We start from the raw sequence: 19,736 nt of genomic DNA, 5'->3' as shown, positions 1-19,736 counted from the left end.
TCCAGCTACTCAAGAGGCTAAGGCAGGAGAATCACTTGTACCAGAGAGGTAGAGGTTGCAGTGAGCCAAGATCTCACTCCAGCCTAGGCGACAAAGCAAGACTCCGTTTCCAAAAAAAAAAAACAGTAGCAGGGCACAGTGGTGCACACCTGTGGTCCCAGCTACTCAGAAGTCTGAGGCAAGAGGATCACTAGAGCCCTGGAGGTTGAGGCTACAGTGAGCCATGATTATGCCACTGCACTCCAGCCTGAGCAACAGAGCGAGACCCTATCTCAAAAATAAAGTAAAAATAAAAATCTCCAAAATGGAGCTAACACCCGCCTCATGAGGTTTTCAGTAGGATTAAATGGCATTGTACATCTAGCACCATAGAGGACCCAGCCCAGGACAGGCTACCCAGAGCTGCTGGACAGAATGTACTCTGGGCGTGGAAGAGCCAGGCCCCTGAATTCCATGGAGATGAGATGGTGTTTGGCGTGGGTAAGGTGGCTGGCTGTGCTGTGAATGTGTAACTCAGAGGCTGGGCACTCAGGTGTCAGAGCACAGAAGGTGGGGGCACGCCATCTGCAGCCCAGCCTGCAGCCCATCAGGTCTGGAGGAAGTCCTACTTCTCTCAGCACCTCTAGGGATACGGCCAAGGAGCAGGGAAGCTTCCATTTAGTGAGAAGTGGAGGAGAAAGAGCCTGCAAAAGCCAGGGCATTGTCAGTTAGTCCAGAAAGTAGGTAGAACCGGGACCACTGTGCCCATACCCTACCCATGACTAGAAAGTTTCTCTTCCTCCAGCGAGGACCCCCCCTACTCTTTTCCCAGACCAAGCTCTCAGGGGACAACTCAGAAGCACAAAAGTCACCATTAGGAGCAAAGAGGACCAAAGAGCCATAAACAGACATGTTTGGGATTTCAAAAGTTTATCTGAATCTCCTCATTCCCAGACTTCCAGGTGGGAGGCAGGCCAGGCAGTAATATGAGCATCTCAAGGACACCACAGTCACTGCGACCAAGCCAGTTTGTGTCCTCATTTACACAATGAAGGCGATGGACCACATAGTCTCTGATGTCCCACTGCACCCTGACAGCTGACAAATCTGTTTGTCCTCAAAGACAGGTCTGAGAGGGAGGAAAACTGATGGGGATGATGAGTTAGAGCTCCGGGCTCCCTGAGGCTGGAGGCTCATCCATCAGCTGCCGGAGGTGAGAGGCTGCGTTGTCCAGTTTTGACAATTCCAGCTGGAGGGAAGAAAGCTGGACAAGGAGAAAAGGAGGTGAGGATCCAGGAATGAGGCCCCTCCTGGTCCACATTCCCTCAGGGGTCAAGCCTTCTGGGGGCCTCCCTCAGCCTTACCCTTTGTTGCCTCTGAGTCCCTGCCTCCCCTTCTGATGGGGTCCTGGCTGTGAGGCCATCAAGCTGCTTCTGCAACTTATACCTTCGGGCGGCTAACAGAGGTAGCTGGATCTGCGGGTCCACCAGGCCCTGGGGAAGAACAGGGAGAAAAGGCTCAGACATCTGCCTGCTGCCAGGCCTCCATCCTCCATTGGAAGGTCCCTTCCTCCACTTTATAGAGCCCAGCCCCTCCCTTCCTCCCAGCACGCTTCCCAAGCCTGCCCTAACCCTCCCCATCCCCTCTGGTCACCTGCAGCTCCATGTAGACCTGAGCCGTGTCACTGAGTGGAGCCTGGGCCCAGCCAGAGGGAGCTGCTGTGCCTGGGGGTAACAGGCCCACAGCCCCACAGTAGCCCAGGGTGCCCAGGGGCTCCAAGAAGGCCTCGAAGAGGCCCTGGTCCCCAGGCTCTGAGCTCTGCAGCAGCACTGGAAAGAAAGAAACTGTCAGGGGCAAGGCCTCAGCTCCTGCCTCCCTTCCTACCCTGCACCTCCTAATGGGGGGTCTGCCCTTCAGGCTCTCCTCTTTTCCCCACCAGCTCCCTTTTCCTACAGGGACCAGAGCCCAGGACCCGCCTTGCCTCACCTCGGGGCCGGGCTTTGGTGAGCTGGTACGTGGCTCGGAGAGCCCTTAGCACCTGCACGACCTCTTGGACCCGGGAGAAGCGCCGCTCCAGCTCTGGCTGGCGCCAGTGCTCCTGGCAATGGGGGGGACCCAGAGTTGGCAAAGGGGCTCCTGGGAGACTCAGTACCAACTCTTCTGGCTCTCTTCTCGACCCATCCACCCCATCTCCTTATGGCAATGAGATCTGTCCTCAGCACCACAGAAAATCCACTATCTCAAGGAACATAACAAAAAGTGAGGCGTCATTTAAGAGGTTTTAGATGATCAGCGTTTGATGTCTGTTTAGTTGCTCTGATTGAAATGGCTGACCAAAAATAAATTAGAATTTAAAATGAATTAGTCAAAACTCAAAACCAAATAAGTATAAATTTAAATAGCTAAATTTTAAAATAATTTTTGGGTGAGCTCATAGCATTTATCCTTCTGAAGTTATTAAAGCTGCACTGAGATTTTGGGGACACCCTATTACTAACTTATCCAACCCTCATCACAACCATAACATATACTATTACTGTTCCTAGTTTAAACATGGGGGAAACTGAGGCTCAATCATACAGCTCGAAAATAGCAGTCTAGCAACAGAGTCCTGCTCTTGAGCACTACGCTAATACTGTCCCTCAAGACCCTAGGGTCATTGCAGCAACCCTGCAGGAACAATCCATCCTCCCCAGGGCTCCACAGTAAAGTATGAACCATTCCTGCAGATGAGCCCCCTGCAGCAAACCCCTTCAGAAGGCGCTCCCCCGCCTTCACCCGCAGGCCCACTCCGAGGTGCTTGGGACTCACCAAGCTGCAGGCTCTGGGGTAGGGGGCAACCGAGATGCTGGGGGCAGGGGGGCAACCAGGTCTGGGGGGCAGCCTCTGCCAGAGCTCTTCAGCCAGGAAGGGCATCAGTGGGGCCAGGAGGCGGAGGCCGAAGTCAGCGCAGGAGAACAGGACCTGAGGGGGCCCCAGGGGGCGGGGCGAGTGCCACAGCACGGGCTTCACAGCCTCCTGGAGAGGAAGTCAATGGTCAGAGGACAGGTCCAGGGCCACAGCCCTCCTCCCTACAGCCACTGCCCTACCCGCCAGTGGGGCAGGCCATGGGTCCTGGGAGAGAGGGACAGGCAGAAGCACTTAGCACTTCTGATATGATCCACAGTCCCAGGACACACTCAGCACAAAGAAGGGAAATCCAGGACAGCAATTCTCTGCAGCACACAGGGACAGGATTTCCAGGAAAACGTGTAGTTTAGGGAAAAAATTATTGAGTTTTTTGCTTATCAATAGGGGACAGAGGTTTTTAAAAGGCTGAGCTAGGGCAGTGGTCCACAGCCAGCAGCAGCAGCAGCACTTGGGACAAGAAATGAATATTCATGACACCACCCACCCCCACCCCCACCTGCTAAAGGAGCCACTCTGGGGTGGTGGGGTTGGGGGGGCGGGCGGGGAGATCCATGGTCAACAAGCCCTCCAGGTGCTTTGGACGTAGGACAGCATGAGAACCCCTGGTCTAAAGACCGCTGCTAGTCCCTCCCAGGCCTCTCTCAGCACACAGCCTGCCCATGGGCCAAACTCAACAACTATAGGGACTGAAAAAATTCTCCTCTGCCTTCTGACACCGACTTGTCAGACATTTCTAGAAGTCTCCCTCCTCCTCCTCTCCCCGGGTGACAGGCAGGCAACAGTGCCTGGGCTGCACTGCCAAAACCAGTCCCAGGAAGAGGGGAACTGAGACTCCCTTGTCTCCTCTCCTCTCCTTTCCTAACTGAGGGGACAATTGGGAACTTATTAACTCCAGAGCTCTCTGCCTTGGAATCGGATTTCCAGAGGAATTAGAAGCAGGCATGGGAATACCAAGCCTCCCCCAGCCTCACTCACCAGGTAGACGTCACAGAGGTTGTGAAGCCAGAAGTGGTGCAGGGCATGAGTGACGAGCGAGAGTTCTCGGGTGAGGAAGCCCCGCTCACACTCCCGGGCAGCCAGGGCAAGGCGGCTCAGGATCCAGGCATCCATCGGGGAGGAGGGAGACAGCTGCAGGCAGAGCGGGCAGGATGGCCTGACTCCCCCTCCCCTGCCTCCTTTCCTTCCAGATGCCACCTTGGCCCTCTGACACCTGACTACCCTACTCCCAAGCACCTCTGCTTTCTCTTACCTCCTCAGCAGGCTGTGGCACAAATTTCTCCCCTAAAGCATTGAGGATAAAGCGCAGAGCATTCCAGATCTTGTTGCAGAAATGTCGGCAGCTCTGGACCTCAGAGACGGACAGGCGCAAGTCGCCCACTAGAAGGGGAGAATCGAGGTGGTCTGCATGTAGGTGGCGGCAGCACCGGAAGTCCTGCCCCTGCCCTGCCCCTGCACAGGTGCCCGCTGCCCTCTGCTCACCCCGACACCCCTTGCCCAGGCTTACCCTGAACTCCATGGGAGCAGAGTGTGAATCTCAGGGCATCTGTCCCACACTCAGGGATCCCATGAGGAAAGTCCTTTTTCTGCAACCAGAGGAAGAAGAAGGGTGGCAGATGCCTTTGTGGCTGCAGGGCCAGGACCCGGGTTGCAGAGGAAGCCAGAGGTGGTGAGCTAGAGCTGGGAGGGGGCAGGCAGCGATGACTCACCTGTGCTGCAGCCACAATGGCCAGCTCTGCGGGGTCCAAATTTCCACTTCTCAGCTTTTCCTGCAGTACCTGGGGATGGAAGGGGGTAATTCACGGCCCAGGTCGAAGGCCCTGCCTCTACAAGGGTCACACCTGCTGGCCTCACTCCTCCCTCAGCCTCCCTTCCTCTCCTGCAAACCCTGCAGACCCTGTCCCTCTAGTGGGTGCTTCGTCCTCACCTGCATCTCCACCCCACTGATGATGTCTCTTGGGTCCAGCACATTCCCCAGGGACTTGCTCATCTTCCGGCCCTGCCTGTCCCGAACCATGGGATGAAGAAGCACCTGGAGGAAGGGAGGGGTCAGCAGAGGGGGGTTTCCTTGGAGGTGCCTTGGGATCTCTGGCCTCCATACTTTTGGGGGTAAGGTAGGAAATCAATCAGGAAAAAGGAATCACGAACGTGGAAAGGACCACATTAGGAGTTAGAAGGGAGGACAAGGTTTGGGGAACACTGGGGTCACAGAAAGCGGCAGGGCACTGAAGGGCTGTTACCTTGCTGAAGGGCAGCTGCCCTGTGAGCTGGGTCCCCAACATGACCATGCGGCCCACCCAGAACAGCAGAAGGTCGCTGCCCGTTTCCAAAAGTGACAGGGGGTAGAAACGAGCAAGGTCTGTGGTCTAGGAGGAAGAGGAGCAGTAAGAGGCCCAGGCCCCGGGCCCCCCTCAAGCCTCTGTGGGGGCCCAGCCATCCCTTCTTTATCGTTTCCCCTTCACTTTCGCCCTCGCAACCCGCCTCACCTCTTGGGGCCAGCCCAGTGCAGAAAAGGGGAACAGAGCAGAAGAAAACCATGTGTCTAGGACATCAGGATCTGGAAAACAGAAAAAGAATGGGGACAGTTGGAACCTTGGCTTCTAGGACCTCAGACCACTGCTGACACCATTCTAGGCCAACCCCCACCCCCAGAGACCAGGGCTGTCCCCTTTGGCTCCATTCCCAACTTTCCTGACCCTACCTTCTGTATCTTGGGATCTGTTCCCCTCAAAGGCCCACATGCCCAGGCCCCCGCTCCCCTGTACATCCCTCCCCAGCTCAGGCACTCACCCCTCTCCAGGGTCAGCTCTGCCCCTGGCCTCCCTGTCAGTTCTGCTGCTACCTCTCTGGCCTCAGCCTCTGACCGCCCAACCACCCAACAGTCCTCTTCTCCCTGCAAAAGTAGGAAGGGGTCAGGGAGAGTGAGGAAGAACAGCTGACAGGTGTAAATGTCACTTGGTTTTCGCGTCCTCTCATGTGGTCTTAGAGTGGCCAGGTTCCTCCAGGGGTGAGATAAAGAAATGCCACTTCAGGGAGCCTTGATCGCGCAGGTTACATGACTATGAGCATGAAGCACATTACCAGGCAGGAGCGGGACTTGGCCCTGTGGAGCTCTGACTCCTGGGCTAGGTGCTCTGCGCCACACTCGGCCCTCCGGGTGCTGCTTCCTACCCACCTGCGCGTGGTCCTCTACAACCAGGTAGGCTGGAATCTGATGGCCCCACCACAGCTGCCGGGAGACACACCAGTCCCTGCCGGGAGGACATCCGTGAAGTCTTAGAATAACCAGTCAGTCCCCCCTCCCCATCTCCACGAGAGCTCCCCTTACCCTACCCTTACCCAATATGGGAAAACCAGTGCTGCCAGTTCTTCTGGTGGAAGGAGGGACTGAGCTCCAGGGCCCCCGACTCCACAGCCTGGAGGGAAAGGGGCCTTTAGACAATGTTGCCCTTCCTGCACGGCCGCACCTCCACAGATAGGACGAGTGCCCTCTGAGGTCATTTTAAAACTCAGAAAGGACCTCCCAAGCCTCTTGCCAAGATTCTGGGCTTGAGTAAAGACATGAGCCAGCCCTTGCTGGGCCGCCCAGCCTCCATCCCACATATCCTTTCAGTTACCACAGCTGGAGAGGTCTTCAGGGCAGGAGGTCTCCTGCTCCCCATTTCTGCATTCCAATTCTCAGGGAGCTCCCCCAACCCCTGGCCCCAGTCCTTCCTACACTGCAGCCTCACCTTGGCAGCTCGGGCCCCCATTTCCTGGCAGCGGACAAACCACTGGCTCTTCAGCAGGTATTCTATCACGTCCCCAGAACGGCTGAAAGGGAGACAGGGTGAGTCCACTGCTCTTCCAGCCCTGTGACTTCTCCCAGGGGCACAAGACCCCATGCCATGCCAGGCCCTTGGTACTGAGGATACAATAGTGAATAAAACTGACACGGAGCTCATATTCTAACGGAGGGGTGCAGAGCCCATCCTATTGTCACCCTTAAGCTTCATACATTCCCTTTTGGGGGTAGCCCTTAGTAAAGGAGTTAAAATGAGGTTACCTGCAGATGGGCAGTACCATGGGGTGGTTCTGGAGGCCCCGGAACAGGCCCCGTTCACTCAGCACAGACATTATCTTTTCCCGGGCCACAAACCGGTGAAGTCCCTGGAGAAAAAGCAGCAAGAGTAAATATTGAAGGCCTCTAGAGAAATAAGAAACTAGGAGGAGGAGTAGGGGGACAGAGAGCCCCCAAAGGATGGGGTAACATAGGGTGGTACCACCTGCAGCCAGTCCCCACAGAGGGAGGTCATGGTCCCATCCTCCGCAATGACATTCAGGGGGCTCAAGTCATGTCGGGCCCCCATCTCAGCATCGGCAGGACTGTGAGCCGGAGTCACCTTCACTGCCCCTTGGGGAGCACAGCCATGGTGAGTACTGAACCTGACCTTGGCTTTTGCTTTTCCAGATGTATCATCATCACCCGCACTGCCCCATCACCCATACCACCCCATCACCCATACCGCCCCAGCCCCTGCGACTTTCTCTGTCTGTGCCTCCCTCCCATTCCCCACTCAGACCACCCTATATGAGGATCTCCCACTCCCACCTTCCTCTTCCTCCTGGTTCCCTCCCCTCTCCTCCAAGACCCGCAACTTTCTCTCCCTCCCCTGACTTCCACTCACCTGTGCCCACATGTGGCTGAACAGCATAGTCTGTGATGAGGGGAAGAGGCTGCCCCATCAAGGGGTGACGAAGCTGTCGCCCATGTAGATGCTGAAGGGAAGGGAGAGGGATCAGGGACAGGCACCTGTGAGGGTTGGAAGGGTCTGGGCTGGGGCGTGAGAACCCCAGGAATAAGAAGGTAGAAAGTGGAAGGTAGTGAGCTAGAGCAAGGTCAGCAAACTCTTAAGGGGCCAGAATGTAGATATTTTAGGCTTTTGGGCCTAGAGACAAATTCAATCTCTGCACAATTACTCTATTCTGCCACTGCAGCAGAGCTGGAGAGGGTATATAATAGCAGCCATAGATAATATAAAGGCTGCAAGCGGCCGGGCGCAGTGGCTCACGCCTGTAATCCCAGCACTTTGGGAGGCCGAGGTGGGCAGATCACGAGGTCAGGAGATCGAGACTATCCTGGCTAACAGAGTGATACCCCGTCTCTACTAAATAACATTACTTAAAAATTACATTACTTAAAAAAAATTAATTACTAATTTTTGTAAAAATACAAAAAATTAGCCGGGCGTGGTGGCACGTGCCGGGCATGGTGCCACACTCCCAGCTACTCAGGAGGCTGAGGCAGGAGAATTGCTTGAACCCGGAAGGTGGAGGTTGCAGTGAGCCAAGATCGTGCCACTGCCCTCCAGCCTTGGTGACAGAGCAAGACTCCATCTCAAAAAAAAAGGCCGCAAGCTGGATTAGGACCATGGGCCAGTTTGTCAACCCCTGAGCTACAGAAAAAGTGTAAGAACAGGAGGGAGTCGAATCAGAACCACTGAGAGAAGTCTCAGGAAAAGGAAGTAGAAGCAAGAGAGAAAGAGCCACCATTTAAAACCCAAGAGAAGAGAAGGCCATAGGTGGGGCGGGCCAGAGTGCAGAAGCGCACTGGGTATTACTGTGTATCGCGAGTCGTCTGGATGAACGGCCACAGCCACATCTCCAGGCAGCGTCTCTGGCCTCGTGGTTCCTACCACAACCTCTGCATCTGAAGACAAACATACAGCTGGTCATCATCCTCACCCCTCACTGCCAACATAGCTAAAGGCAGTAGAACTGGAAAGGGGAAGGGGCAGGGAGTAGTCAAGGTGGAAGAGGCCCCCAGGAGTGACTAGAAAAAAGTAGGAGCAGTGTTTATAGGAACCCAGGGTTTCCCATAAGCTGATGACCAGAGATCTGAGAGGGTGTCTGGTGCTAAGGAATTCCCTGATAATTTGTTTGCATGGAAGAAATGGGGGCAGCATTAATTAAAGCAACTATAATAGAATTCTTGCTGGGTGCCCAGAGGACACTGGGGATTCTCAGTGTCCTAATCACAAATGCTGTACATTCTTCAGGGGGAGCACCAGCTCCTCCTACAAGAAGCTTCCTCTGACAATTCCAGCTCATCTGTCTTCCCTTTCTCTGAGCTCTTCAGAACATTCACCGTAAAAACCACACCTTAGAGGCCGGGTGCGGTGGCTCACGCCTGTATTCCCAGCACTTTGGGAGGCCGAGGCAGGCGGATCACGAGGTCAGGAGTTCGAGACCAACCTGACCAACATGGTGAAACCCCATCTCTACCAAAAATACAAAAATTAGCCGGGCCTGGTGGCAAGCGCCTATAATCCCAGCTACTCAGGAGGCTGAGACAGGAGAATCCCTTGAACCTGGGAAGCAGAGGTTGCAGGAGCTGAGATCGTGCCATTGCACTGCAGCCTGGGCGACAGAGTAAGACTCCGTCTCAAAACAAAAAACAAACAAACAAACAAAACAAACCAAAAAAAACCATACCTTAGAACTGATCTCTTTCCTGGGTAGCGCACTCCTGAAGAATCACACCACACTCTCAAAGGGCAGTGACGACATGCGCTTTTTGTACATCCCCCAGAAGACCCTGGGTAAGTGCCCACACTGAGACGAACACTACCAAGGTTCATGTGAGAGATGGACTGATGGGTTCCTAGCAGCCCAACATGGGCTCCAGAAAACAGGAAAAATGGAGGTAAACGAGTGACCCTGCAGAGTACTATGCTCACCAGGCTCTCCATCCACAGGAAAGGCAACAGAAAATAGGAGGCCAAAAGACACGGGGGTGGGGCAGCCAGGCAGTCGAAGCTGTGTGTGGCCAGGCAGGGGCCGGTTCTCCACCTGGAGGCACCGAGAAAGCTGGGTCAGAGGGCAGCCTTTCTGCAAGGCTCATGCCCAGGCTTCACTCTGCCACTCATCCATCTGCCCAGCCTCCCTGCAATCCATCTAAAAGCCATTTGGAGGATTCGGGAGCTACCTCCCTCTGCCCTCACCCAATGCTTGTGCAGTCACACTTCTAATAAACATTCACTGAGCACTTAAGCCATGGCCAGGTATCTTGCCAAGCACCTATGTGAATTCTCATTTAATTTTTACAACACCCCCACGATGCAAGCATTCCATCATCTCTAATTTACAGACTGAGGAAGCTGAGGCTTAAAGAGACTAAACGGTCTGCCAAAAGCCACACAGCTGTCACAGGCAGGCATCAGATTTGAATCCAGGCACCCTGGCTCCAGAGTCTGAGCTCTTAACCATTGACCACTCTGCCTCAGAGCTCTCACAAACCTGCTTCCCTCTCTCTGCCTCACCTCAATGTCCGAGATGGCTGATCTTAAAGCACATGACCAGTTGACAAGCTGACGGTTCCGGTACAGCAACCCCGCCTTGTAGAGCCGCACAAAAGCTTCAGTCACAGCCACTGAGGAGCCCTGAAATGACCTGAGTGTCCACCTCTAACAGCCACTTCTCAGCCCATCATCCTGCTCAGGGACCCAGGCATTGCTGCCTCCCTGCCCCACACAGATCCCTAAACATCGCCCAACACTCATAGGGACCAAGGCACGGAACACTCACAACATCCATGGTAAAACACTCTCGATCCCAGTCCAGGGAGGCACCCAGAGCTCGCAGCTGCTCACAGATCTCTCCACCTTTCCTGTGCCCAGAGAGATCCTTGTCAGCAAACACTTCCCAAGCACTTCCTATGTACCAGGCCCAGCAATGCCCCCAGCAATGCCAGGTGTTGAAGGAAAATCAAGTGAGGATGGCATTGATCTAGCCTCTAGAGGCTAATAGAAATGGACTTACAAACCCAGTATGGGGTTTTCTAAGATATTAAAAGAGGCAAAAGGTTCTATAGGAAGAGAGGAGGGATAGCCATATTGTGGGAAATCCAAGGATGCTTCACAGAAATGGCATGAGATAACAGACCCGGAAGAATGAGGTAATTCCATGGGAATTGAAAGGTGGGAATGAGTGAGTGGAAGAAGGTGAGATTTAGACAAGAGAAATTGGGGTAAGTAAAGAGAAAGAAAAAAATATATATATAAAAATACACACACACACACGAATATTCTAATGCATTTATAATATCCACACACATAAGGCTTGGAAACTCCACCAAACGTTAAGGGGCTCCAGAGCTTCCATCTCTGAGGACGTCAGAGCTGTGTCAGGAAGAGCCAAGGATTACAAGTCAGGAGTGATAGTGGAGGGAGGCAAGAAACCAAATCTGCCATCTGGGCCCCCCGAGCCCTGCCCATCATACTCACGCCTCCTTCCACTGCCACACCTCCCTAAGGAAGGCCTCCCGGCTCAGCTCATGTCTCCTCACTCCCCGTTCCTTCCACAGTTGTTTCTCCACCACAGCCTGCAGTTGGATTCAGGGCAAATGAACAGAGTCAGGTTGCTTTGGGGGAAGAAATTGCTTTCACCCAAGAAAAGGAACACGTAACAAAAGACATACTTGTGTAGCAATTCCTGCGTGATCTGAACCAGGGACCCACAGCACTTGATCCCCACGCATCCGGTGCCTGCAACAAAAATGCCCTCCTGTGAGCCCCTGGGCTTAAATGTTTATCCTCACTCATTCCTGCCCTTCCTATTTCCCTTCCAAGAACTCAAGCAGCCCCCACTCCCCTCTCACCAGCGCACGAGGGCATCCTGTATGGCCACCGTGAGTGCGTGGCCAATGTGCAGGGAGCCAGTGACATTGGGAGGTGGGATACACATGGAAAAGGTCTCCCCTGTAGCTTGGGGCAGCCGGGCCTAGAGGAAGAAGAAAAGTTAAAGGGGCAAGAGAGAATTGGATTGGGGAAAGAGCACCCTCTACTGTCTCCAGAACAGAAAGAACTTCAGGGAAGAACTGTCCTGCAAATAACAGGAGAGTGGAGAGGAGGGAATTGGCCAGGGGGAACCTGCCAAGAGAAATCTTTGGAGACACCAGAGCCAGAAAGAAGACAAGGTCTACAATATGAGCTCAACTCTGAGGTTCCAGTCGTATTCAAGGGCCACTTTGTCCTGGAGACCATTTAGGACCCCTCCCTGCCAGATACTAACCTGATACTCTGGTTTGAAAAAGCCCTCTCGTACCCACCACGGGTACCAGGCAGCCTCAACATATCGGGGACTGTATGCAGGAGGCAGGGGCCCAGAGACATCTGTGAAGGCAGAGGAGAGCTCCACTAACCACTGAACTTGTTTCCAGGCTGCATTTCGGCAGGCCAAATGGGCAACACATATGTGAAAGAAAAGGCCTTCTTACTTATTCTACTTACCTTTCTTTTCACCGGGTTTCGTAGGGATTTCATACAATACTACCTCCTTAGGCCTCCAGGCCTTAATGGATTCTGCAGGTGACTGAGAAGAGAAAGCAGAAGAGGCTGGGATCCAGTATACCCCAGACTGCATTTCAGCCCGTCTCCTCCAGCCCCTCCCAAGTCTCAGAAACCCAAGGACAAGCTGTCTGACCCCTAACCTTGCTCTCCCCTGCTATCTCAGCCTCCAGAGTCGCCTGCTTCTCTCGCAGGCGCTTCTGTTTGGCTTCACGGTTCCTCCGGGAGATGGGAGATCCATGGGGCTCCGACTGTGTAGAAACGGAATGAAACCTGGGGAGGCCCCGTGAGTGCCTCAGCCCCCAAAATGGTGGTCGAAAAGAGGCGAGAGGCAAATGAGGCATCAGGAGTGTTTGGAAAAGGGCCGAGATCTGTTCTGGATAGAGAGAGTGCACATTAGGATATGGGGGTGGAGGAGGGTCACTCCCCTTGTTCCATCTTTCCCGTCTCTAATTAGCACAAGTCTGTTATTCCAAGTCTATATTCCCTCCCACACAACCTTTCCTCCTTGAGAGCTAGAGTGCATGGTATCAACGGACAGCGCCATGGAGCCACGGAGACCAGGGCTCTTCCGGAATAGGGCCGGAGTGTCTGGATTTGGCGGTGACCACTGACACATGAGAGATAGGGCTCAGAAACTCAGGGAGATGATGGGCATCAGCGCGCCCAGGAGCCAGCAAGGAGTCCCGCCAGGGCCGCCACGATCTCCACCTGCCCAGGGGCCTCCTGCAGTGCCCACAGCCCGGCGCGGCCAGGCCTTCCCGCCCATCCCAAGGCCTGGGCCCAGGGCCCGCAGCGTCTCCCACTTCCCGGAGGCCGCCCCGGCGCGCGCTCACCGGGAGGCCCCGCCGCTATCCCAGGGCGCCCCGCTGCGGCAGGGACTGGGGGCTCCACCAAACCCGACCCTGGAACGTGGCCCCGGAGCCGCGCGGCGCATGGGGGCGGGGCCCTGGCCGGCGCATGCGCAGCAGCTGGCTTCGGTCCCACCCTCTCCCTCCCGGTCCAATGGCTGTCGGCGAGAGGAGCGAGTCCGCGGCGAAGGCAAACTCCACGGGGAGGTGCCCGGGACCGCACTGCTACCTATCACAACTTTATTAGACAAGAAAAGCCCTGACGCGTAAATAAAAAACACCTGAGTTCTGATGCCCCGCCCCGCCCGGTCCCGCCCGCCGAGGTCCGGGTCCAAGTCCCGCGCTCTCAGGAGCTGTGTTTCTGCCGCTTCCAAAAGCGTTTGACGTCGCTGTGCCCGGCCGGTGTCACCACCATGAGCCGCTTGGCCGAGTTCTCGAACACGAGCACGCCCAGCTCCCGCGCGTGGGCTAGCAGCAGCTCAAAGTCCACTTGCGACAGGAACTGGTTATACAGGACACCTGGGGTCGGCAGGACGGGAGGGGCGCGGGGAGAAGAAGAGAAAGTGAAGCTCGGAGCTCCTGCTGGGAATCCCCCCAGCTCCTTCGTGGCGGCCCTGGACGCGGTCTGGGCTTGTCCCCACCGCAATTTTAGAAACTAATTCTCTCTGCTTGTCTGCTCAGGGGTTCATCTTAACACCAGTGTGATCCGGCCATATTCAGAAAGGCCTAATACAAATTACTGTGAATTATTCCCTCTCCTAGCCAAATCCAAAGTGCATTGATTTGGGACGATTTGTTTACTACCGATTCACCCCAAAACAAAAAAAAACTGTCTTGCCAGCTTTTCTCTGCTAGTCCATGAAGTGAAAAATAAAATGCATGAAAAGTTTTTACACTTTATCAAGACTGAATTATCTGCCCTTTCTCTGGCCAATGACCAAGACTTGGCCACCAGCAGCTACTCACCCTCAGTGAACCGGAGTCTGTCCCTTTCCAGCTCCCAGAGCCGGATCTGGTCGGTGATGGTGGGGGGCAGCACAGGTGTCTGCAAGGAGCAAGGGTTGAATGTAGGAACTCAGAATACTGCCCCAGACAACCCGGCCCTCTGCTCCTTCCCCAGATTTGGATGCCCCTTTTTCTTTTCCATCATCTCATCACCAGCCGCCAGCCTCTGACATCTTGGAGCCTGTCTGTACCTGTTTGAGCATCACTGGGTGGGCTCTTGTCCTTAAGAAATGGATTATCTAGGAAAACAGACAAGAATGGCATGAGGGCTCCAGCAAGAAGGCAGGAAAGCCATCTGAGCTGTCACCTAATGTCACTGGAACATCAGCTTATTCTAAAAACTCGTAACTCTGTCATCAACTCCACCCATCCCAGTTCAGCTGTTATCCCACGTTGCTGCTCCAAGCAACATGGGATATTCCTTTTCTGGCACATTCACCCTTTCCAGTAATGTTTTGTTTTTCTTTCTTTAAAATAGCAGCAGCTACCTTTTTTTTTTTTTTTTTTTTTTTTTTAGCACTTATTGCATGGCAGGTGCTGAGCTCAATGCTTTGCCCCTATTCTTCCAGTGAATTATCCCGGCAACCCTAAGGTAAGAACTGTCATTTACTAGGTGAGGAAACTGAGGCTCACAGAGGCAAAACAACTATGTCTAGTTTACGCAGTTAGGATGTGGCAGTGCCAAGGCACAAATCCAGAGCTATACTTCCTCCCTCCATGTTTTTTTCCCCTCAAGGATCTACCTATTCTCACACCCAAAGCCTTCATTTCTCTTCAAACACACACAACTCACCACCACCTATTATAACAGACTCAGAGCTAGCCTTCCATAATGTGACCCCCTGTCCCCCACAGCCCAAGTACAGCCTGTCTTCCTGCTCCACCTCTCCCAAGTGGGAATACCTGCTGGGCTGTGATGCCACTGGCGATTGCCTGCTGCACACTCTCCCGGGTCACCTGCGCCACCACCATGTTGGGGAACCGATAGAGCATCTCAGAGAAGAGGGCAATGAGGGCAATCTGCAGCTCCGACTCTGAGCCAGGGATAGAAAGAGGATGAGGAGGCCACCCCCACACCCAGACTCCCTCAAGCCCTTCTTTCAAGTGTCATGAGAAATGTCAGAGAGCTCTGTAGACTGCCAGGTAAATACGAACATAAACTGGCATTCCCTCACCCCCAACCTTCTCTTCCAGGGGCCCTCTGTCCCGCCTCACCCGTGTAGGCATACAGTCGGTAATTGGTTTCCACGACAATGAAACCTGGCTGATGCACAGTGCCCCCAGCCCCAGAGACACCTGATGAGAGATTGATGGCCAGGCGTGTGGGGTAGTAACGCCGAGATTTCCTCTGAAAAGAAAAGAAAGGCAGATGCCTTGTCTCAGAAGTCACTGCCTTACATTTTCCTGCCTGAAATATTAGATCCCTCCCAAGATGCAGAACCCCAACTTCTCTCCCCCGAGAGACCCAAGTATTCAGTTCTGGCAACTGCTTCCTGCTACTGCCCCAAGACCCCACTCCTTTTTAAAGGCGAAGGCAACACGCCACCCTGTTTCTTCCCTGGAAGCCACTTATCTAGGCGCTCATACCTTCCTCTGGAAAACAAGCCCAAACTCACGCAGATGTTGCAGGAAGTTCAACAGAGAATCACTCATACCTTCCACAGAGTAATCCTGAGGAACAGAGGTTTCCAGCTGGGGTCCAAAACACAACCCACCCGCCTCCAACCCCGTACATTCATTCTGTCTTTCTCCATCTCTGTTTGTTCTGTGTTCATTCTTATCTTCTCACTCTACTCTACTGCCCCACAACTTGCTTTCCCCTTCCCATCTCTATACCTTTCAGCCCCCTGCTTACCTTGCCCAGAGTAGAGAAGCTGAGCTGGAAGAGGAAGGAGAGAATCTCTACTAGGTCCATGCCCCGGCTCTAGGGAGAAAGAGGCAGAGACAAAGGAGGAGGGATGGGAGGGAGACAATGGGAAGAAAGGGACAGAGAAGAGAAAATCAGGGAACAGTCCGTAGGCAGGAGTCTCTCAGTGAGACCTGAGAGGAGCAGAGCATGCTGGCAAGTGGCCCCGGCCTCCTCACCTGGGCTGTCTGCAAATACTGCAACATAAAGTACCAGAGCTGAGCCGGGGTGTCCAGCAACAGGAACTGGAAGCCAGCGGAAGTAATGCAGGGTGGCTCTCCAGGTTCAGTACTAGAGACAAAGACCGGGACAATGATGGTGATATGCAGAGAAAGACTACTATCCCCACTTGTCCACTCACGTTTTTTCTTGGTATCTCTGGTTATATTCTACTCAGCTTGCCTTTTCCAGCTAATGTCCTCTGATCTTGACTAGCCCCAGATACCATTTCTTAGGGACCCAAGGAGATGGCACAGCAGAGAGCTGCTGTACCTCCAGCTTCCTCACCTTTTCATGAGCCCAGCCTGGCTGAGGAGCTGAGCCAAGTCCTGGCTGACAGCTGCACTGGGGGAGCCCACCATGAAGTGCAAGACCACCTGAAGAACAGAAGAAAACAGGGAGACCATGCCCCAAGGGCCATGGGAAGTAGAAGCACAAGCAGAGACACACACAGTCCCAAGTGCTTACCTCCCATCGCTCTTCGGCATACTTGTCAAGGGAGGGAACATCCCGGGCATGCTTGTCTGGTCCCAGCTGACTTGTGTCATCAGACCAGGCCTTCCCCCTATGGCCAGGATGGGCCAAGAGTAAGGAACCCTGGCCAGGTGCGGTGGCTCACACCTGTAATCCCTGTACTTTGGGAGGCCGAGATGGGTGGATCACTTGAGGTCAGGAGTTCAAGACCAGCCTGGCCAACATGGTGAAACCCCATCTCTACAAAAAATACAAATTAGCCTGGCGTCTTGGTGGGTGCCTGTAATCCCAGCTACTCGGGAGGCTGAGGCAGGAGAATCACTTGAACCCAGGAGGTAGAGGCTGCAGTGAGTCAAGATCGCACCACTGCACTCTGGCCTTGGTGACAGAGTGAGACTCTGTCTCAAAAACAAACACAACAGAACAACAAAAAAAGAGCAAGGAACCCTGTCTGTGTTCCTTGCTGCCCTTCTGCCATCTTTCCACCCTTATCCTCAGGGGCCATGAGTGGGGGACATTTACTACACCACACACTACATCTGGTCCAACTTACTCCTAAAGGAGTTCCCAACGTGGAGACCACAAGGTTCCGGGGAGGCCCCCAGGAACTCCCCCTCCCAAAGTTTAATTAGTGGTTTAATAAGCAGCAGTTCCCCTGCCCTAGCTTAGGAAGAGACAGAAGTGACATACCCACCCAGAAGGGCAATGCGGAGGTTCTGGCGGAAAATGGGGTTGAGGATGAGGCCCTGGAGCCCGCCTGGGAGCAGCTGGGTGTGCCAGATCCGGAGGCCGCTCAGCAGCCCTGTACTTTCCTCCTGAGCCCTGGAACAGAAGCAGAGAGGTGAGTAGGGTATTTGGAGAACAAAAAGGAGGCCCATAAAAGCCACCATCTCTGCGTGTTCTGAACTTGCTGATCCTTGGAACACTGTTCCACAGAGTGAAATTAGTATCTTCTTAAGACAAATTCTTTACTGCATTACCTATCACAGCCTCATTACAGATATCACACATAACTCTTTAAGAGGGAAGATACATTTGCAGAGTTTCCCAAATGTATTTATTTTTAAGTTTTGTAATATACCTATTAACACTTCCTGGAAGTGCTCCAAGGAACAGCAGTTTGGGAAATGTAGCTGTTGAGAAATTTGTATCTGGCTGAGACTTACTTGCTGAATTCCTTCTTTACCCACAGGGCTACAGCAGCTTGTGGCAAAGGCTGCTCCAGAAAGAGCATCCGCATCACCCAGTTCTTAGCTAAGGATGGGAGCTCCCTGTACAGGGACAGAGGTCAAAGGTTAATATCAGAAGCTGCATTGTATCTGCATCTGTGCCCTCAATTACCTCTCAAACATCTCATCTCACTCCACCACAACTTTACCAGTCCTGCTGTTTTGGCCCCCACACTTTAGAGCAATTTCCAACCCTCGCCCCCAGTCCCCACCCCCACTCCAGGCTGCTACACTTTTACCTATGATATTTTATTCCAGTCTGCAGACTCCATTACATTTCCCTGCCATGAAGGGGCTCCTCACCTGAAGACAGCCAGACAAGTGGCAGGGTGCCCATACAATCGGTCCAATACCCCAGGGCTCAGGCCCCCTAAGAATTCCTGCAGATTCCTGCATTGTAGGTGTACTCGGTTCAGTCCCCTTGAAGGGGTGCTCTCCATCACCTGAGGAATGCAAACGTCAGAAGTGCAACCTCACCATCCATGCCAGTGTCACCCCTGACCTTTCTAACTGATTCCAGATCCATCAGTCCCCACAATAACCACACCTTTTCTGTGGTCTCCTTTCCCATGTCACTCATCTCCTCTGGTTTCTCCCAAACCTGACCAATCTCCCTCCCTTTCTTGCCTCCTCGCCCTGTTTCTGCCCTTCAACTCCAGTCTTCCCTCAATTACCAAGTGACAGAATTGTTAACTGTCCAGTGTTTGCAAGATCATTTTGTATTTCAATGACTTGTCTCATCTTTGGCTAAACAGGGACAAAGAAAATTGAGCCCACACCTCTCTCTTCCATCCCATCCTGGTCAGACCAGTCTATAAGCTCCAAATCTGCCCCTCCTTCCTATCTTCTATCTCTTAGCCCACTTCTGCTAAGTACGGCGGTAACCTCTCCCCTCCATGCTTCCCAAATCTAAAGCCACCTTTTTCCCCTTCCCAAGTCTACTTCACGTCATTCACCCTGACCCACGCCTTCCGATCTCCTAGCTTCTCCCTGCCTTCCTCTCACTCCTCGCCTCTCACTCACCTCTCTCTCTCATACCTCTGCCACTCCCGCCCTCCTAGGTCTCCTCACCACTCTGTCGATCCTCCTCGCGCACCCCGAGTCTCGGGCCGTCGCTTAATCGGAGCCAAAGTCTCGCATTGGCTCCTGGAGATTGAGGGAAAGATGGTGAAAAAATGCGAGGAAAAGATGGGGAAAGCGAAGAAAGATTTCACAGGCAAGAGCCCAGAATGGAGAATTCAGAAGAGAAGGGAGGTAAGGGGAGGAGTGGAAAAGTGAAGAGGATGAGAATGGATGCTGCACTCTCCCGGCGCGGGGGATGCTGGGAATTGGAGTCTTATCTTTGCTCTCCTTAGAGCCGGCTGAAGCGCGTCTGACTACAAATCCCGAAAGGCACCGTGGGGAAGCCGAAAGGAGAGGAGCTGGCTTTTAATTGAGAGAGCGGCAGACACCAGAAGACGGACCGGTTGGTTCCGCGAAGGCAGAACCAACTCCGCCCACGCTGCTAACGGCGCGTGTAACCGGCTGGAGCGGGAGGCGGGTCTGGGAAAGTAGAAGTGCCTGGAGGGCTTCCTTGCGGAGGCGCGTTATGGCGACTTGGTGGTGAGCCGAGTGAGCACAATTACTCCCCGTAAAACTGGGATAATACACACTCCGGGCCGGCGCGGTGACTCACGCCTGTAATCCCGGCATTTTGGGAGGCCGAGGCGGGCTAATCACCCGAGGTCAGGAGTTCGAGATCAGCCTGGCCAACATGGTGAAACCCCGTCTTTACTAAAAATACAAAAATTAGCTGGGCGTGGTGGTGGGCACCTGTAATCCCAGCTACTCGGGAGGCTGA

General features: G+C 53.8%; 2 protein-coding genes across 6 annotated transcripts; both read right to left on the bottom strand.

Moving 5' to 3' along the window:
• Positions 1-892: 892 nt before the first annotated feature.
• Positions 893-13,175, bottom strand: VARS2 (valyl-tRNA synthetase 2, mitochondrial). Of its 3 annotated transcripts, none has more exons than XM_054491586.2 (30): positions 13,049-13,175; positions 12,356-12,588; positions 12,156-12,237; positions 11,938-12,038; positions 11,525-11,646; positions 11,345-11,411; positions 11,151-11,248; positions 10,453-10,534; positions 10,188-10,307; positions 9,606-9,717; positions 8,487-8,575; positions 7,554-7,644; positions 7,152-7,279; positions 6,932-7,035; positions 6,618-6,699; positions 6,226-6,302; positions 6,062-6,137; positions 5,677-5,779; positions 5,373-5,443; positions 5,127-5,252; positions 4,814-4,918; positions 4,596-4,664; positions 4,394-4,472; positions 4,139-4,266; positions 3,865-4,017; positions 2,791-2,997; positions 1,966-2,077; positions 1,633-1,808; positions 1,344-1,472; positions 893-1,243 (listed from the first exon to the last, which is right to left on the bottom strand). In XM_054491586.2, exons 2-30 carry the CDS (start codon positions 12,554-12,556, stop codon positions 1,142-1,144), a joined length of 3,192 nt encoding a protein of 1,063 aa, XP_054347561.1. In that variant the 5' UTR covers positions 12,557-12,588; positions 13,049-13,175; the 3' UTR covers positions 893-1,141. The 3 variants fall into 3 exon arrangements, with proteins under 3 accessions (XP_054347561.1, XP_054347566.1, XP_063522073.1); XM_054491591.2 differs by lacking the exon at positions 13,049-13,175 and adding an exon at positions 12,924-12,981; XM_063666003.1 differs by lacking the exons at positions 893-1,243; positions 1,966-2,077; positions 13,049-13,175 and having other exon boundaries at positions 12,356-12,556.
• GTF2H4 (general transcription factor IIH subunit 4) lies at positions 12,458-19,204 on the bottom strand. Of its 3 annotated transcripts, XR_010126667.1 has the most exons (15): positions 18,968-19,197; positions 18,200-18,339; positions 17,834-17,938; positions 17,358-17,489; positions 16,662-16,758; positions 16,482-16,570; positions 16,154-16,265; positions 15,924-15,992; positions 15,656-15,739; positions 15,284-15,416; positions 14,972-15,102; positions 14,260-14,307; positions 14,030-14,108; positions 13,345-13,582; positions 12,458-12,583 (listed from the first exon to the last, which is right to left on the bottom strand). XR_010126667.1 is itself a non-coding variant. In XM_054491592.2 (14 exons), the coding sequence occupies exons 2-14, from the start codon at positions 18,334-18,336 to the stop codon at positions 13,410-13,412; spliced, it is 1,389 nt and encodes a 462-aa protein (XP_054347567.1). In that variant the 5' UTR covers positions 18,337-18,339; positions 18,968-19,204; the 3' UTR covers positions 13,290-13,409. The 3 variants fall into 3 exon arrangements, 2 of the variants coding, with proteins under 2 accessions (XP_054347567.1, XP_063522074.1); XM_054491592.2 differs by lacking the exon at positions 12,458-12,583 and having other exon boundaries at positions 13,290-13,582; positions 18,968-19,204; XM_063666004.1 differs by lacking the exon at positions 12,458-12,583 and having other exon boundaries at positions 18,920-19,197.
• Between the last annotated feature and the right edge of the window lie 532 nt (positions 19,205-19,736).

Source organism: Pongo pygmaeus, chromosome 5 (genome assembly GCF_028885625.2).
Source record: "Pongo pygmaeus isolate AG05252 chromosome 5, NHGRI_mPonPyg2-v2.0_pri, whole genome shotgun sequence".
Lineage (NCBI taxonomy): Eukaryota > Metazoa > Chordata > Mammalia > Primates > Hominidae > Pongo > Pongo pygmaeus.
Note: the sequence above shows the minus strand (reverse complement) of the source record. Positions and strands in the feature narration are given on the sequence as shown.

Bases quoted from the DNA above. Each gene is read 5' to 3' on its own strand.
- VARS2 (XM_054491591.2), bottom strand. From the start codon at position 12,981: ATGGGCGGGAAGGCCTGGCCGCGCCGGGCTGTGGGCACTGCAGGAGGC. The intron at 11,412-11,524 runs GTGAGAGGGGAG...TTTTTGTTGCAG, and splicing joins CAGGATGCCCTCGTGCGCTG to GCACCGGATGCGTGGGGATC. The intron at 8,576-9,605 runs GTGAGCATAGTA...GTTTGTCTTCAG, and splicing joins TCCTGTGGATGGAGAGCCTG to ATGCAGAGGTTGTGGTAGGA.
- GTF2H4 (XM_054491592.2), bottom strand. From the start codon at position 18,336: ATGGAGAGCACCCCTTCAAGGGGACTGAACCGAGTACACCTACAATGC. The intron at 17,939-18,199 runs GTGAGGAGCCCC...GTCCCTGTACAG, and splicing joins ACTTGTCTGGCTGTCTTCAG to GGAGCTCCCATCCTTAGCTA. The intron at 16,759-17,357 runs GTATGTCACTTC...TCCTGGCCATAG, and splicing joins CGCATTGCCCTTCTGGGTGG to GGGGAAGGCCTGGTCTGATG.